The 18,348-nt window shown below is 43.6% G+C and overlaps 1 protein-coding gene across 8 annotated transcripts in view; it reads left to right on the forward strand.

Moving 5' to 3' along the window:
- EBF1 (EBF transcription factor 1) overlaps window positions 1-16,911 on the forward strand; it is a 384,911-nt gene extending 368,000 nt beyond the window's left edge. For 4 of the 8 annotated variants that reach the window (XM_026007793.2, XM_026007789.2, XM_072756736.1 and 1 more), the window contains exons 13-16: window positions 847-1,024; window positions 1,695-1,874; window positions 5,656-5,850; window positions 14,682-16,911. In XM_026007793.2, coding sequence (XP_025863578.1) covers window positions 847-1,024; window positions 1,695-1,874; window positions 5,656-5,850; window positions 14,682-14,713 — 585 coding nt within the window. In that variant the 3' untranslated portion in view covers window positions 14,714-16,911. Of the gene's footprint in view, window positions 1-846; window positions 1,025-1,694; window positions 1,875-5,655; window positions 5,851-6,165; window positions 6,235-14,681 lie in introns of all 8 variants that reach the window. The other 4 variants (XM_072756735.1, XM_072756737.1, XM_072756733.1 and 1 more) reach the window with 2 other exon arrangements.
- Window positions 16,912-18,348: the final 1,437 nt, after the last annotated feature.

Below are 18,348 nucleotides of genomic sequence, written 5' to 3' on the forward strand. Positions count from 1 at the left end.
TCTTCTCTCTTATTTTGTAAGTCTTTTATTATCTTTGGTATGAAATCATTTTCCTTACGAGAAAAGGTACTCTATTTAAAATGAATCTTCCGTGGGAATGGACTTCCTAATTGAGGAAGAGAGTTACTGATGTTTTACTTCATTCCTCTTAGGTTTTTAAGCAAATTTAGGACGAAAAGGGGGGTTGGATTTCTTCTCCTAAAACGCATAATAAGGCCTGAATAGAATTGTCTGCTCCTATTCACAGAGCAACTCCATGTATATGATTCAGATTGCTCTGGAAACTATGGGTCTGAGCGACCATTCACTCCTTTTTTTGTGTCACTTGAATCAGTGTCCAAGGGACACAATTCCACTAATAATCGGGGACGCAGGTAGTCATCTACAACCTGCCTTTAACTTTAGCAGGGGAGATGAGCTGCAGCCTCTGTGTGTGTGTGTGTGTGTGTGTGTGTGTGTGTGTGTGTGTAGAACACCAGTGCTCCTGTGTGTTAGTGGCAGCAAAGGGAGACCCCAGGCTGCTGTCATATGCAGTGAGGGATGGCTAAGACAATGACCCTTCAAAGCCAGACGAACAAGGTTATGTGGCCCAGCTCTGTACTTAATTAGGTGACTGTCTTTAAGTGAACTCTCGTGTCTCTCTGAGCCTCAGTTCCCCCATTTGCGATATGTGCCCAATGGTGATAAGACTTGTCCCAGGTTTGCTGAGAGGTTGCAGAAGTTAACACAGTTAAACCACTGAAAGCCCTGAGCACCGTGCCTGGCAGATAATAAACACTGGAAAAGGTGGTTTTCCTGGGCGTATGGCTAGGGGTGGCTAAAAGGGGTATTCCTTTTACTTTGCAGGAAATTATTCTGAAGAGAGCAGCTGACATCGCAGAGGCCCTGTACAGTGTCCCTCGCAACCACAGCCAGCTCCCGGCCCTCACTAACACCTCGGTCCACGCAGGGATGATGGGCGTGAATTCCTTCAGTGGACAACTGGCTGTCAATGTCTCCGAAGCATCACAGGCCACCAATCAGGGTCAGGAGCCTGTTTCCTCCCTCCCCATTTCCCTGCCTCTTCCCAACCTCAGGCTTCTCCACACAGCCCCGTACCGCCCACCCCCCCATCACCATATATTTGGCACAAAACAGTTTTTATTGAAAAACAGGGTTTTTTTTTTCTTTCCAAATGGGGAGATTTCCTAGTTTGCGTGTATCAAATATTGCTGTGGAATTTGGTTTAAAGCTTTCACGCCCTGCCGTGTGGTCTCAGAGGCTAGAAGGGATGCATGCACTTAGCCATCTCTCCATTTGACTTTTCCCCATAAAGCACGAATGACAGATCGCAAAGAGGGTTGGAATTAAAGTTCTGAGGGGCCAAAGCACATCATCCTCGCCCAGGGAATAGGAACCTGTTAACTCCAGGGTACATCTCTTAGATTGGGATTTATTTCTGCTCCAAAATGATAATTTATAGGTCCTGCATTGCCACTTCTCACGGCCCTGCTAAGTATTTATGATCTCCTAAGAAATGTGTGTTTTGCTCGCTTCCCATTTTAATCACAGAGCTAGCGCCACCAACCCACGCACATGAATCACCCAACCCCTTCCCTCTGGGCTGCCACGGCGGGACAAGAAACGGAGACCTTGCTCTCCCTCAACCTTCCTGGATTGCCGCCCTCATCCCTGGTTTTGCCCCCATCGCTCAGGTTTCACCCGCAACTCCAGCAGCGTGTCACCGCACGGGTACGTGCCGAGCACCACCCCGCAGCAGACCAACTATAACTCCGTGAGCACGAGCATGAACGGATACGGCACAGCTGCCATGTCCAATTTGGGCGGCTCCCCAACTTTCCTCAATGGCTCAGCTGCCAACTCGCCCTATGCCAGTAAGTAGAGATGTGGGTCCTGCCTTTCCGCATGCTTTTGCCCCAAGAGCTGGCCCTGTGGCCGGCGTGTGGCCCCGCTGTGCAGGTCTCCTCAGCCTCAGGGCCCCCACCAGGGGATGTGACTGAAGGTGACATTTGTCTTCTGCAGAAATCTGTGCCCTCCCTTGCTCACCTTCCCCATCCTAAAGTCTCCCTGGTCTTCAGAACTTTGCTAAAAGCCTAAAGAGCAGTAGGATGTCATCGCCGGAACCCAAGCTTCGAGTCAGAGTGGAGATGGCTTTGACTCCTGCTCCCTACCAGTTCCTGACTGGAACTTGGCCTGGTGCAAGTTCTCTCCCTCCAAGCCTCAGTTTGCTCATCTGTAAAATGGGGAGGAGAACTAACACCCACCCCAACCAGTTGTTGTGAGACTTTGATAAAATAATGTATGGAATGAGCTTGCCTTAATGTCTGGCCCACAAGACGCACAGTCAGTAAATCTCAATCACCGTGATGACAGTGATCCTAAGTGGTGCTGCTCGTGTAGCATTGGCAAAACAGGCTAAAACTTAACATGTCTCCCTTTAGGAATAGGATTCCTTTTTTCTTTTCTTTTCTTTTTTTTTTTTAAACGCTTGAAGTTCTTTCCCCTTTGTACTTGATATGTACGAAAAACCAAACAACAGCAACATCAAAAAACAACAAAAAAATTTTTATTTTTTCCAAAAATCTGGCAAGATGAAAAAAAACACATACATAAGAAAAAAATATTCTTTTTGGTGCATTGTCCTTGCGTTAAAGAAGTTTAGTTTAAGGAACTTTTTGGTACAACATTCAGGTTGCACCTAAAGAACCTCAGCGAACTGGCATCTTTACATATAAATGTCCTGGGCTGCGTCTCTACAATCTCTCCATCTCCCTCTGGGGATTTTTACACAGATAACCAAGTTTATCTTGGACAGTGTGGGTAACTCTTCTGTTTTGTAAAATGAGGCCAAACTCTTAGACATTTGTGGAATGATAGAAGATGTGTTGTTAAATGAAAGAACACTCACATTTTTTTTTTTTAAAGAGTCGTGGCTAAGAAACCCTAAAAACTATGCTGTCTCTAATGGTGGAAATATGGAATGTTCTAGTCTTTGAAAGAGGAAAGATCATTATTGGCCTTTGAGAAAGGTTATTTCTGAAAGTAATACTTAAGGCCTTTTACTTTCTTGGTGAATTTTTATGCTCAGTGTGTGCTAACTTTCATATTTCCACTTTATCTGTTTGGAATAGCAGCTTTTTGTACCTTTAGAATTCCCCCAAATAATCTGCATACATTAGGTCTGCCTGTTCCAGTCAATGAGACCAGTTTCAGGAATTTGATTCATTGAAAGATTGTTTCTCATAGATCTATCATTTCAGTGTTCTCCCATCTACTCAATCAGAAAATGTTTCAATCATGACCTGAAAATTAAAAGGTGGCATTCTTAATTAAATCAATAAACTAATTGCTATATGGTAGCAATTTAATTTAGGGGCTTGGATTGCTGTCTTCCCAAGCCCTTGCAGACACCCACCAACTTCAGCCTGAGATTGCATCTGTCAGACTGTGAAACTTCCAACATTTAATTTCCATTAATTGATTTCCTCAGTGCTCACAAATATAGTATTAAATTCTCAAATAGGCTCTCAGATGGGACGGTTTTATCTGCATAAATGCAAATAAAACAATAAACACAAAGCCCAGCTGATTTGAATTTTTGCCTCCATAATATTTAATTATTCATAAACCACTCATGTTGAAAAATTCCGAACAGAATAAAAAATAAAATAAGACATTGCACTGGTGAACACACTTTGTGGTGTGGTGGCTGATAACTAATAATGTTATAACAAATGGAGCTGCTTGACTATATTTCAGCCTTTCCTCTGTGAACCACCCCCCTCAAACTCCCCACCTCTAAATACACATAATGATCGCATTTGCCAACGAGATTAATTGCCTTCCTCAGTGAACCAGCAGGATTTCAAGTCTACGAATATTTAAAAATCAAACCTCCAGTGCAGGAGTTTTGCAATTTAAATGGGTGTTATTATTGAGCGTATTTTCACATTTACAAATCCTAAGAGATGTATAAAAATGCTGGCCTCATTAAAAGAAAAAGTACAGTTTAGAACATGTTGGTGAAAACTCCAAGGATGGCGGCCCAGTGTTCTGCTCTGTCAAGCGTTTGGTGCCTTTGGATTGTGTAATGCTGAGGGCTGATTCCAAGGGGTCATTTCCCTCTGATGGCAGTTGCTGCCCAGATGGATTTGATTCCCACTTCCCTCTTTCTGCAGCCAGTAGGCCAAGGGAAGGCCAGCCCCCTACATGGCAATTTAGACTCTGGTGGGCTCATGGGAAGGGGGTCCTTTCCCCCGGTGATTGTTTCCTTTGTAGGGTAGTGTAGTGGAAAGGACACTGGATTTAAGTCTGGTTCCTGGCTTCATCACATTCTGACTCTGGCCCTTGGGCATGTCACTAAACTATTTTCTGAGTCTCAGCTTGTTCAGCTTGCTCAGGTGTAAAAAGGATATAATAGGCCTCAACTTAGGGTTGCTTTGACAGTGACATAAGATGAAAAAGGCATGAAGATTCTTGTGAATGATAAAGCCATATGAAATGTTTATTACATAATGAGAAAAATAATACAGTAGAAGGAAGTACTTAGGATTTGAATTAAATGCCTGAAAGTCACTGGGCAGGATTCACATTTTTCCCAGAGATGGAGGAAATAGAAGGTGAGTGTATGAAAATACTGCTCGCAAGAGGAGAGGACTCACTGTGCACAAAGTCTCTGTCTCCTGAAGTAACCATGACATTATTAGCAACTAACGAAATATGAATGGCCAGGCTGAAAGGACCGTGGTTGGTAGAGAATGTGCCTCCACCAAACTCATATCTCCAAGCAACTAGGTTTTCCTCCCTCCATGAATTGCCAAAATTCTCCCATCATTGGTAATCCACATCCCCACTACTACTAGACTGTGAGTATTCACTAAAAAGCTCCTATCCTACTGCTTATTAATTCACAAGTATTCGTGTACAGCTCTACAGGGGATAGAAAGAATTTGGAACTTTGGCTCGTCGTTCTGCATTATCCACAAATATTGCCTGTGGCAGTCTATTTACCCACCTGGCCTCCTACCTACCTATATCTGTGTGTGTGAGACATTCAGGTACAGTTGTATCCTTAAGAAACTCGTAGCTTCATGGGGAGAACAGGAACACATACACACCACCATCTGCCAGTGCTTTAATTTGGAATCCTGGCATTGACTTCAACCTACCCTTCTTCCTCACACCTCTCATTCCATCTGTGACCACACTGTCTCAGACTGGCCTCCTCCTGCCTCTGATATTCCCAGCCCCTTTAGGTCCCACTCAGAATGCTTCCCTTGACACCTCCCCCACGAAGCCTTCTTTGGTTCTTTTCTCTGCCTCTGCAGAGTTTGCCGTGCTCACCTTTGTTGTTGTTTCATGCTACTCTATCCCTTTGAGGGCACTTTTGTTATGTGGCCTGGGATGCCCCAGTGCCTAGCACACTGCCTGGCACATAGTAGGCCCACAATAATCACATAAAAGATCACCACCAACAAGAGGTGGCATGTGCCAAGTACCAAGTGATGAAAGCAGATAAGATCCCAAGAGTTCAGAGAAGGATCATGCTGGAAGGGTGGCCTGAGCCGGGTGGCTGGGTGAAGGACAGGGCTGAGCCACCTCATCTCAGGATGCCAGGAGAGGTGCTGATTTCTCCTCTCCTGTTGCCCCATTCAGTCGTGCCATCCAGTCCCACCATGGCCTCCTCCACAAGCCTCCCCTCCAACTGCAGCAGCTCCTCGGGCATCTTCTCCTTCTCACCAGCCAACATGGTCTCAGCCGTGAAACAGAAGAGTGCTTTTGCGCCAGTTGTCAGACCCCAGACCTCCCCGCCTCCCACCTGCACCAGCACCAATGGGAACAGCCTGCAAGGTAAGCCCCACCCAGGCCCCCCAGGATGCCCGGACTTCACCTTCCCAGGGCCTGAGGCAGATGCATCACTGGTGCGAGGGATCCACCTCGGGCTGGCCTGCTTCTCTCTGCCCTCCTTCTGTTTGTTCCTTTGTGTTCACTCTCCTTGGCCCTGGCCCCGCACATCCCTTCTCAGCTGGAGTTGCCTGAGCTGTCCTCTTTCCAATGCCAACAATTCTGCTCAGGCCTGGGATTTGCTTGAGAATACTATTTCCACTTACTAATATCATCATTTCTCTTTTCTCCTCTTTCATTCCCTGTGGTCGCCATAATCAGACCAGTCTTTTGTGGACTCTAGCAAGTTCTCCACTGCAGGGTCTCTCCCGGGACTGGCCTTCTCCTGAAGTAGGTCACTCAACCTTCCCTTCCTGTTGCCTGTGTTGGAGTGAACGTGTGTGGGGCTGATGATGTGGAGTGGGTGAGCCATGGCCTGACTGGGAAGCCCTGAGGTTAACACTGGAGACCAAAGTCCCAAGACTGACTTCTGGGAACCAGAAACCCCAAGTTGAGACTAGAGCATTCTGGTTCATATTAAAATTGTTCCATTTTTGTCTCCATCCTGGAATATGGAAAATAAGAGTCACCAAGAATTGAGGTGACCTCTCTATTCATTGAGGAAAAATAACCCCACCCTATTAAAATGGGTCCACTGTGTCTTACATTCTTCTCATGTGCTGGCACTGTTGACCTGCACAAGCTCATTCATCCCCCATAGCAGTACTGTGTGTTGGGCATTTGAAGCCCTACTTTCCAGATGAGAACACCCAGGTCAGGGAGGTTATGATAGGGCTTGACTTCCCACAGTAGTGTGTGGCCGAACCTGGCTTCAGACTCCTGAGCTCAAAAATTCATCTCCTCTTTCCGTCTCCCAAGCACTAACTCAGAGGGGGTAAAAGGGATGCATCCAGGATTCCTAAGCCAGCTGGCAGGGAAATAAGATCAATAAAATAATCAGCTACCATTTATTTAGCACTGAACCATGTGTCAGGCACTGTGCTCAGCACTGAGCATGCTTTATCTTATTTAATCCTCATAGCTTCCTAGTGAAATATGAGGATATTATGATCTCCATTGTACAGATGATGAAACTGAAGCTTAAGGAGAGGAAATACCTGCCTGTAGGCATAGCCCCATAAATGGTGGAGATGAATGTCAACCCCAGCAGGGTCTGCGCCCCTCACCCCTCAGCCTGCATGGTTCCCCACAGTGCCTTCCCTCAACGGTCGTCATGCCATCTTCTCTGGTAGAGAAGGGGGGCGGGAGAGTGGCAGATCCATCTGGGATTTCTCGGCCCTGCCTCTTATATGTATATTATGTATTGTATGTACATGTATGTATATTATGTTATTTATGCAGAGTACACATGTACTCTGCACCAGACACCTTACGTTGATATAACCTTATATTGATTCTTCCAACGACCCTGTGAAACCAGTGCTCTTCCCTCTCTATAGATGGGAAAATTCAGGCCCAGTTTGCTTAAGGTCACACAGCTGCTACTGACAGAGCCAAAAGTGAACCCAAACTGTGTGATTCCAGGACCTGAGCTCCTGATTGCTCTGACTTTCTGACTCCAGACAGGCTCTGCTAAACATTCTGCAGAAACCTGCTGGCAAATCTACCTAGCACAGCCAGTCATGCCTAGTATGACCTGCCTATGTCCCTCCCTTGAAGAGCGTTGGCAAAGCCATCTGAGAAGGCAGAGGAGAATAATCTGAGTTGCATTGCAAGCAATATTACTCACAACGGGTCCCGCCCGCCTCCATGAAGGGAGCCACCCAGTCATACAAATCTGACTCTTTTTCAGCTGATGGTGCTTTGTCACCCTCAGTACACCTCTGACTGGCAAACTGAGGATAACTTACAATGAGTTTAAATAAAGATAACACACAGGGAAGCAGAAATCTGCCGTACTTGAGCTGCCTATCACAACCCTCATTAAAACATAGATTTGCCATCAAAATAAGGTAAAATAGGGTTTGTAATCAAGAGTGGGGAGGCGGTGCTTGAGAAGAAAAGGCCCGCAGTGACTTCAGCAGGCAGTCCTTTTGCAAGGCTCAATGTCTTTGCCTGCATTTGGACCCCTGGGGGGAGGGGGAGCAGGAAGGGCTGAAAATAGGGACTTAGCCCAGGCTGTAGAATGTCCTAGATTTAGGGAATATCTAGTGGTGGTGGTGGTGGTGGTGGTGGTGGTGGTGGTGTGGTGGTGTGTGTGTGTGTGTCTGTGTGTTTACGCGCACGCATGCATGTGCACACACACGCCAGCAGGTGCTCTTAAGTAATAAAAAAATGGCTTCAAAACAGGGACTCATACAAAATTTGTTCATTTGTCACCCGGGGCATTTCTCTCTCTTTTTTTTTTAATGAACTAGATTTTATTTATTTATTATTTATTTATTTATTTATTTATTTATTTATTTATTTATTCATGATAGACACACAGAGAGAGAGGCAGAGACACAGGCAGAGGGAGAAGTAGGCTCTATGCAGGGAGCCCGATGTGGGACTTGATCCCAGGACTCCAGGATCGCGCCCTGGGCCAAAGGCAGGCACTAAACCGCTGAGCTACCCAGGGATCCCCCTCACCTGGGGCATTTCTAACCCAAGTCTGCACAGGTTCTGAAAGAACAGAGACTGTTCCCCTCTGTTCTGACCAGAAACCGAATCGCCACCTCTCCATCACATTTCTCACGTGCAGCTGCACAGTGGGAAGGGTTCAAGGTGAAAAATTTAGGAACACACTTTGTGCTCAATCTGCTATTGTGGATGACGTTGCCCTTTCCTTCTGATGGAGCATGTGTCCAGGAGATTTTTTCTGCTGCTTTTTTTTTCCCTCCAATATGTTCATGTACCAAACATCTCTACCTTTGAGAGGTGGCCGGGCGGGGGAGAGAGGTATGAGTAGAGAAATTAAAGTTGAAATAACTGACACCATTTTCCTGTAAACTGTCTCGTCCATCTTCCTGCCCACTGCATGCCCAGCCACCACCCTCAGCAGGCAGGGCCCACATACCTGGAATTGCACCTTGGCCCTCTATCCACATCCCTGCAGCCTATGTTGCATTCCATCATTGCTTCCAGGGAGCTCCTGCCTGGCCTTGGATTCTCCCCTGAAGAAAGGGACATTGGAACTCCTAGACCTGTAACTAAAGAATGACCTCATCATTCAGGACATAGGTGGCCTATAGGAGGCGGGGGGAGGGGGGCGGAGGGGCTCTTCTTCCTTCTTCCTTCCGTCTTTCATTGTCACAGTAATTCCATTTGGATCCACCTAGTTCATAACTGTGGTCATTAAGACAGGGCAAGTGACAAAGGAAGACACTGGTTAAGCAAATGGACTGTATGAACAAGCTCAGAGGTGACACGTTTAGGCTGTTTTGAGTTTTTTTTTTTAAGATTTTATTTATTTATTCATGAGAGGCACAGAGAGAGAGAGAGAGAGGAGAGAGAGAGAGAGAGAGAGAGAGGCAGAGACACAGGCAGAGGGAGAAGCAGGCTCCATGCAGGGAGCCTGATGTGGGCCTCGATCCTGGCACTCCAGGATCATGCCTTGGGGTGAAGGCAGGTGCTAAACCGCTGAGCCACACAGGGATCCCAAAGGTTTTAAAGACCTGTGTACCTCCAACTGCCACTCTACTAATTTTACATCATTCTGGGTTTTTTTTTTAGCCAACTCCTTAAAGGCCTTTTTCCCAGAAGCCCTGTCTTGGCCTCCTCTAGTCACTTCATAGATGTTTATTCCCCAATGAACATGCATTGCAATCTCACATGACGGTGATGATGATGGTCACAGCTACTAACACAGGAGGGCTTGTTCCCAGCTTGACTTCTGCATTATCTCATTCCCAACCTGTAGGCTATTTGTTGTCACCATTCTATAGATGGAGAAATCAAGCCTTAGAGCCAAGATGGCTCATTCAGAGTTCCACAGCTAGCAAATTGAGAGATCCTGAGTTAAAACCCAAGTGTACTGATTACTATGTTAAGCCCCAGTGCTATATGGCCATACTGTCATCAAGCCACTAGGGTAGGCCATGTGAACTACAAAATCCTGTCCTTAAAATCTTTCTCTGTATTAAAGGAAACGCAACAGTGGGAGAGGCTGGGTGCCCACCTGTGGAAGTTCAGAGGAGGAAAGATTAGGGAGAAGTTAGAATAGCTTCGTGGTGAATGCTGCCAATGAACTGGACCTTGGATGAAGGGCAAGAAGGATTCAGGCAGAGGGAGATGGAGAGGGGCTTTCGAAGCAGAGGATTAAAGATACCTGGAGCCAAGGAGTAATGTGCCGTAACCAGCAAGTCACTTGGCATCCTGGGATACCGAAGTGGGGATAAGGTTGAACAAGGGAGTCCTTACTTGGAAGCCATAAATTCCATTCTGTACATATATTTTATAATTCACAAGTTCTACTGCGGTTCTGAGTGGCTTTTCTCTCCCAGGTAGAAAAAACCTTGGACAAATTACTGTATGTCTGAGAAATTTTGGAGGGATAAAGCAACTCTTATCTCAGCACTTTTGGAGTCTCACTAGATATGCTTCTTTTTAAAAAAAAAAATTTAATTTTGTGGTCAAGCAAATCTAGAAAGTGGCACTTACTGAATCCCAGTCTTGGAGAGCCACAATGCACCTAAGTTTATTAAAAGCTCTGAGACATCCTACAGTTAAGCAAAAAAAAAAAAAAAAGAAAAAAAGAAAAAGGACTGTTCCATTTAGTTCTCTAAATTTATTTGCCCAAAGAACTCTTTTGTGAATGTTAAGACCAATTAACAGCCCATGAAAAACTTTGGAAAATGTGGCCGTATTTTGGATTTAAAGAGATAATGCAGAGACATCTTCTTCCATTCCTATCTAGGTAAAGTCATTGATAAATACTGATCCTGATTCCCCAGGTGTGTTCTATTTTCATAGGTCAAAGACTTGAGTGACCCACTATGCTCAGCCACTGTCCTGGAGACGTCCTCTCTCTTCTCCGAAAGCTTATACCCCCTACAGCATGGATTCTATGCAATTTCAGGCCTCAGAGGACTTCATTAATCAAGAGAGAGGCAGCCCCAAGGAGGCTGTCAGTATGCCATTGGACCTCCCCACAGTGTAGTGATTTTAAACCCTAACCATGTCCTGGACAGTCCCTGCAACGAAAAGTTAAAAACAAAAGACCAGCGTGATTTCACAGAAATTGTACTCACACACTGATTTTTTTTCTCACCTCACCTTGTTGAAGCTCGGGCTGGCTGGCCCCACCCGACTCTAGATGTCACGCAGTCCAGGGGTGATCTTGTGGAATTGTCTTTTGCTCTGTGCACATGCTCAGTTTGTGCAAGATCTTCCCCCCATTCTGTCCCTGATTAGCTCATAATTCTTACACACATATGGTGGTTCGAGGAAGACCATATTCCACCCTCTCACTCCAAACTCTCCCAGCTCTGCCAAACTTTTCATTTTGTCTTTGTTCTTATCAAAATGTGAAAAACATAATGCAAAATGCATGGCCTTTCAAGCCAATAGTTTCTGACCTTCTGTCAGAGATCATGATCACCCAGCTGCTGGGGAAGACGGCAGAGCCACCCTCGGTCTTACGATGTCTTGTGATGTTTGGCATATCTTGCTCTCTGAGAGTGTTGTGTCCTCATGGAAATCTTCATGGCCCCTACTTGGGCAAATCAGTGTGCTAGCGGCATTTCTGGAACATTCCAAGCCTCAAACACCATCTCTCTCACCCACATAAGTAATCTTGAGGATTGCAGCACAGATACAAGAAAAACAGCTCCTAAAAACCCAGGAGCTTTCCCGCAGTCATGCAGTGGAGATTACATTATAAAAAGGCCTCTTTAGAGGTGTAGTAACTCACAGGCTGAAAACTGAGGTCTTTTCCTAAAATTCATTTATCAGGAAGTATTCTGTGACTGGAGTTTAGGAAGTCACAGATGAGACTTAAGGAACTGTGACCCCGGTGTTTTATGCAGAGTTCTGGGTATAGGTACGAATGGGCCTTCTTCTGGAGAGAGATTCCATGGTTTCCATTAGACTCTAAGAGAAGTCTGAGGACCAACAAAGGGAAGGTAGGAAAGTATGGGTAGATCAAAGCCACCCCCTAGGTACCCTCAGATGTGTCTGTTTGCATGTTTTTAATTTCAATTATTTGCTAAGATGTATAAACCGGGCTCTTGTATTTTTAAAAATGCACGTCTCCATCATCTCTTGAAAGAATTCAGATCTGGTGGTTGTGAGCAGGCATTTCTGCGCAGCAGCTTTTTTCTTTTTTTTTCTTTTCTAAAGAAAGCATGCCCTTGGCAGAGTCACCTCAATCCCTATCAGGGCACTATGCTCACTTATGTTCTCCGTCTGGGCTCTCAGGGCATTAGAGTTTGCAACCCCTATATTCCAGATTGAGAAGCACTGTTAGCTATGAACTAGCACATCACTTAATTTTGCTTTACAATTTTTTTTTTTTGCTTTACAATTTTTAATGGGGACCTAGTGGAGGTTTAATCTAATTAATCTAGCACATTATTCAGGTACAAAACACTGCTAGATTTTTTTTTCCTGGCCATCCAGAATTTTTTAAAAATCCCAATATTTTTAGGGTCCAATTAATAAATGTTGGCTGGTTCCACTGACCAAATTAGCAGGAAGTTTGTCAGTTCTCTGCTTTGCCTCATATTGACACTGCCTGAGCTGCCCCAGTAGTCCAAGAGGGGACTGCCCTTTAATGTCAGGCGTACAAAGTAGATTTTGGTGAAGGGCAGAGCTAGGGCTTGCTTCTCTTGCCAAAGGTTTAGAACTCCCACAGAAAGGCCTGTCTTTAATAAGGGTGCCGGGGACCCACCTCCAGCCTAGATGAAAGATCCTTAGGGAGGCAGAGCCATGCTGAGCTGTCACAGTGCAAAGACCCCCTGCCCCCTTGCCTTTGGAGCTACAGCATCTTGAATTCTCCTGTTAAGACTTGGGTTGAAAATCTGAGCTCCCCATTTCCGTCAGATCTAGGGCTCACTTGAATCTTAAGGGGGACTGCTTTTCCAACTGATCCCGAATCTTTGGGGGTTTAAGCTGGTCTGCGTTTGGCAAGAGACACTTCCTGTTTCTAAGAAAAATGGCTTATGAGGGCTTACGAAAAAGACTCCAGGAGCTTTTGGACTGCGAAAGGGCTCTTGCAAAACAACATTTGGATGATTTACGTGTACATGAATCAGAAACATGTGGATTAAATTTCCCTGTGAATACAGATGGGTTTAAAAATTAACGGAAAAAGTGTTTGGCAAAATACATTTTTTAATTGAATTTAAAATGCCGGGGGTGGGGGAGGGGAAGCAGGAGGGTTGGTGGGGCTGGCAGGGCCCTGAGCCTTAACTAGCCTCCCTGTGTCTGCAGCAGCATCTGTGGTACTTGGGGTTTGCTTAAAAAACATGCACATTCTTCTGGACGTGAGAGTTAGGACACGAAGAGGGCCACTTTCTAGACTCAGTCATCACTGACAAGAACATCAGTTTAAATGTAGAATTGCCAATAAAAAGAAAGCAATGACTTTCTCTCTCCTCTTCGGAAGCAAAGATGGCCACTTCTTGCTTCTAATGTCCCCATTGCTTTTCCCTCAACATATTTCAAAGTTGCCATACTATTTTAACTTTCTTACAGACGTCCCTTCATTTCTCATGCTCATCATTCAATGGGTGGTGCCTATTGATTGAAGAGGAAGCACAGCCCAGAGAGGTTAAACCATCAGCACAAGGTCACACAGTCTAGCAGCAGAAGGGATGGATTAAAAGTAATAGCAGCTAACCTCTATGAGGTCTTTACTCGGAGCTGCACCTCACATATGTTATTTTATTTAAATCTCCAACAACCTTAAAAATATCACTGGCCTTCCAAATATCCTTAACTGCATTTTCTAGCTGAGGAAGTGGAGGTTCAAGGAAACAAGTTAACTACCTTGGGGTGGGGGGCGTGGGTGTAATGAGCACAGCATATTCAGAAAGCAGGAAAGTCAGAGGTGGAAGGTTGGCCTATTGGAGTCGCTGCTTTTCTAAATACCACTGTGTGCGGCCTCCTAACTCAGAACCCTTTGGAAGATTTTTTTGATTACCCCAGGATCTTACCCCAGCTTTCCTAGGCTGTAATTTTCTAGTAACGTGGTCAGACCATTCCAGAACCTTGAGTGAAGCAGTGGTATAGGAGACATCCTGCAGTTTCTTGCAAACCTGTCTTCCCCTCCCCCTTCATACATTATCCCTGCGTCTTTGCCCCAGGAACAAGGCCTGCGGTGGTGGCCATGCTCCCTTCTCCCGGGCAGGAGGACTGAAAGGACGGCAGGATTCCTTCTTCATGCAAATACAGAGCACAGAGCCATGTTTTTTGTTTTTGTTTTTGTTTTTGTTTTTTTGTAGAACTAGCTGGCATTTGGGATGAACCAGTTCTTTTATTTTGTATGATGGAAGTGAAGGGGAGGGGAAACAAAGAGTGACAAATTGCAAATTCTTACTATTTTGCAAGATTTGGGGGCTGCAGCTTTCCCAGCGGCATTCAAACTATGCAACTTTCCAGTTACGTTTTTAAAATTGAAATCAGACTTGGAGGATGTTTAGCATCTTCTGTCCCATTAAAGACACATATACAGGCTGATATATTATCATTCTTAATAAAGTACATGTACATTTTATAACAAAAACTCATTCCAGGGAAGATGAGAGGACATTATTCAGCCAACAGTGTTGTGTGGGTGGTTCCCCCCCCCCCTTTTTTTTCTCAGTGAGAAGCTTGGATGCAAAACCATTGACTTTCATCTTCTCTTTCCACAGCGATATCTGGCATGATTGTCCCTCCTATGTGAAAGAATTGCCTTGAAGAATTTTATTAATGAAGAGGTTGGATTCTGCTACAGAGAGTAATCTGATACAAGTCCCCAAGTGGAACTTTTAACTCAGGCCTTTTTAAGAGGAATCACAATAACTGCAGATTTTTAAACAAACAATATCACCGACCTTGCAAATACTGAAATTGGAAGGGATCTGCAAGTGCAGAGTGTTGGTTAAAAGTTGTACCTCCCGAGTATTTGGGGGATATATTTATTCTGTGTTGATAAAAGCAAATCCACTTTTTCTTTTACTTTCTTTTTTTTTTAAAGCTTAACTCTGCAATCATTGGTCTTTTATAAACCATAAAGCTGTATACAAGGGACACTATAAATAAGACTCCATGTTTTAATTTATGATGTTTTTAAAGCTGTGTAAAGGGAGAATGAAGTGGTGATATTTACAAAAAAGTTAAAAAGAATAAAAAAGAAAAAAAAAAAAAGCTTGTATGGGACAGAATAGGAATGCCAGTTAGATTTTTTTAGAAAACTAAGGGTCGGCTTTTGCGCCTTAAAGCATATCAAATGGTAGTTAGCTCAGACAGTGCATTTTCAATATCTAACTTAACACGCCATCCCTTAGCAGTGCAAGCTTATTTCTCTCTTTTGTATTGTTGTCTTAAGTAACTGTGTAAATAAATGCAGCCTGGAAAGTTAAAAAGTGATGTAAGTGATCACATTTTTCCCTTCTACTCAAAAATCCAGTGCCTCTAGACAGATTGTTAAAACTGCGTATTGAAACCTGATATCATTCTCTCTTTCACTTGTGTCAACTTCTTCTGAAGCCGATGGCCTCTTGAGAGCTTGATGGCGCACATACTGTGTGAGAATCTCCTATGAGACTTCATGGAACAGGGTCCAGGCACAGAATTCCACATTATGCCCTCCAGTTACCAAGCCAAAATCCCACTTTCACACCGCCATTTGCAAGTTTAAAGTTTACTCATCCTAAATGCTGACTTCCTACCAATCCTCCACAAACTGACAGAAGCAACATGGCAGGTATTTCAGATTTCCCATTGGAGATAATGCGCCTCTCTTGGTGACCCTTACCATTTGTAACATAATAGATTAGAGCGACAGGTTAAGTGCTTTGGAATTAAGAGTAAAAGGAAAACTGGGAGAAAGGAGAAGAAGGTTGAGAGCTCCAAAACATAGTTTTCTGTTCTATGGAATTTTTGCTCTCATCATCTGGGAAGTGTTCTTAAAAGTAAGAATAAATAGCAAAGATGCAGCAAAGCTCGGAGGATGCATTTGCCTGATATTTTTTCCTTTGCTGTTGTGTTTTTGTATGTAGTTATAAATACTGTAGATTTTTTGTGATTTTTGCCAAAGTCGTTGTTCTATTTATACATTTTAATGTCTTAAGACAGTTTTTCAATATCACAAAAAGATTTTACTGCATATTTTGCAAAGAAAAAAAAAAGCTCACTACCTTTAGCTTGCACATACTTGCGAAGTTAATTAAAATGCTTTTTGTTTTAAAGGGGATTTTGTAAAATATCCATATAAATAATGTATTTATCTTTGGAATTTGTACATTGCTTTCCCCTTCTTCCTTTTCCTCCCACTCCCAGTTTATTTTATTGTGTATGTTTGCTATGTGAAAAGTGCGTATTTGTTTGGTCACCTACAGTTGTATTAGCTGTTTCAATGTGATTTTTAAACATTTCATTTATAGTTATTTTTAGTTTTGTTTTAAACCATGCTTCAATTTTTTTTATTTCCACCCAAAAGCCATTGTCTATTTTTGTATTATTTGTAAGTTAAGAAGTTTTTTCCAATATATGGCAAAAAAAATAGTAGCATATTATTCTTGTAGCATTTAGTTCTGTAGATTAAAAAAATGTATCCTTTGCTTTGGAAGCTTACAGAAAAAAAAACTAATGCTGTTTTACTCTATTAATATGCATGGAATCTCTCCCTTTGGAGTGACGCATTTTGTGCATTAAATTTGGGGGAGAAACTTCATAGAAATCAATGAACATACTTTCTTTCTTAAGTCTGCTTGTATATTTCCTCTGTCTTTCACATAAATATAAACCAGCAGATTGGATGCCTTAACAATGCAAATCATATTCATTTCACTTGTACATTGTAACTGTGCACCAGAATTGTCAGTCATCACTAACATTCTAAGAAAAAAGAAAAAGAAAAAAGAAAAAAAAACAAAGAAATGGAAAAGCACAAAAGAACTGTTTTGTTACCTTAAGACAATGTAACTTTTTCTAGTAGAGCAAGAAATTTACAACAATGCTGCAACTGTGCATGCCCCCATATGGATTTTGCAATGGTTTTCACTAGACTGGCGGAGTGCGATTTTTATGGGTTGGGGCGGGTGGGGGAGGGGAGTTGTGGGAGGGAAGGGAGGGGAGGAAAGCTGATTTTTCAAGGTGAGAAATAATAATAATGATGATTAATAATAATAAAGAAAACTGGAAAATGTAAGCAAGGTGGACGCATTGCTTCTCGGTACTCAGAAAGGTTGTCTGAATTCGTGTGGTAAGCGCTGGCCTGAAGATGTATACAATTTAAAGCCATATTTTGTCTGGTGAGCCCATTAACCGTTTGTGAAGGAATGGTCAGCCGGCGAGGTGTCCGGCTCAGACCCTGACAACAAAACGCCACCCGTCTGTCAGCCATGTGTAGTGGTTAGAACTTTTCTGGAAAGTCCAAAGAGCCTTTAAAATGTGTATAATTTGTGTTCTGTTGCCTCTATTTATATTGATTAGATAAAAAGATGTTCTGGCCCTCTGACCCTCTTTCTTCTACACAAAACTTCTACAAGTAAAAGATGTTCCCCTAACTACAGAATATGGCTTTAAGAAGAAAATGAAACAGAGAATTAAGATTTCAGTTTTGGGGGAAAAATACAGCTTCTGGATGACTGGATTGCCTGACATGCCCTGGCCTCACATTGTACTAGGATGCAGCTTAATGAAGTCATCTCTGAATCTACTAACCTTTCACCTTCTTATCAAACTTTTTGAATAGACACGCACTGTACAGTTCAATTGTTAGAGAACCTAACTACTGTAGAGATTGTTATAATTTTTTTTTTTTTTTGCAAAATTCAAGCTGTAAAAACTTTTCAACTTTCACAATATTTAATTAAAGTTACTTCCTGTCTGTGATGGCAGCTTCTAGTTGTGTATTCATTTCAGTATTTCAGATGAGCCAAAGTCCAACATATGTAGAAGGTCTGTGTTTGCAATTACTCAGACCAGTGTTGACACCCAGAGAAAAGAAATCTGGGTAGTCCTGGGACACCCACTCTCTTTCTTTGTAAATCCTTGGGGATTTGCCAATCTGGGATGCAAATTGCACACGCACAGCGTACTGCTGCCCTCTGCCGGCAGCAGATGGAGGCGCACATGTGTACACTGGCCCACAGAGGAGCCAAGAGCCCCAACAATTTCAACAGCCAAGAAGCAGTGCGATCCTCCTGCCCTGACTGAACTGTGAGTCCAGGATCTGGCCATTCTAGAACGCCATCCTCCGTGCCACGAGTCTGAACCAAGCCCTTCACATGCAGCTGCTAATTAGTCCCAGTGAGCCTTATGGTCAATTAGTTATGTGCCCTGGCTCATTGATGAGGAGGCATGTGTGAACTC

The sequence above is a fragment of the Vulpes vulpes genome, chromosome 4 (genome assembly GCF_048418805.1).
Source record: "Vulpes vulpes isolate BD-2025 chromosome 4, VulVul3, whole genome shotgun sequence".
In the NCBI taxonomy this organism is placed as follows: Eukaryota; Metazoa; Chordata; class Mammalia; order Carnivora; family Canidae; genus Vulpes; species Vulpes vulpes.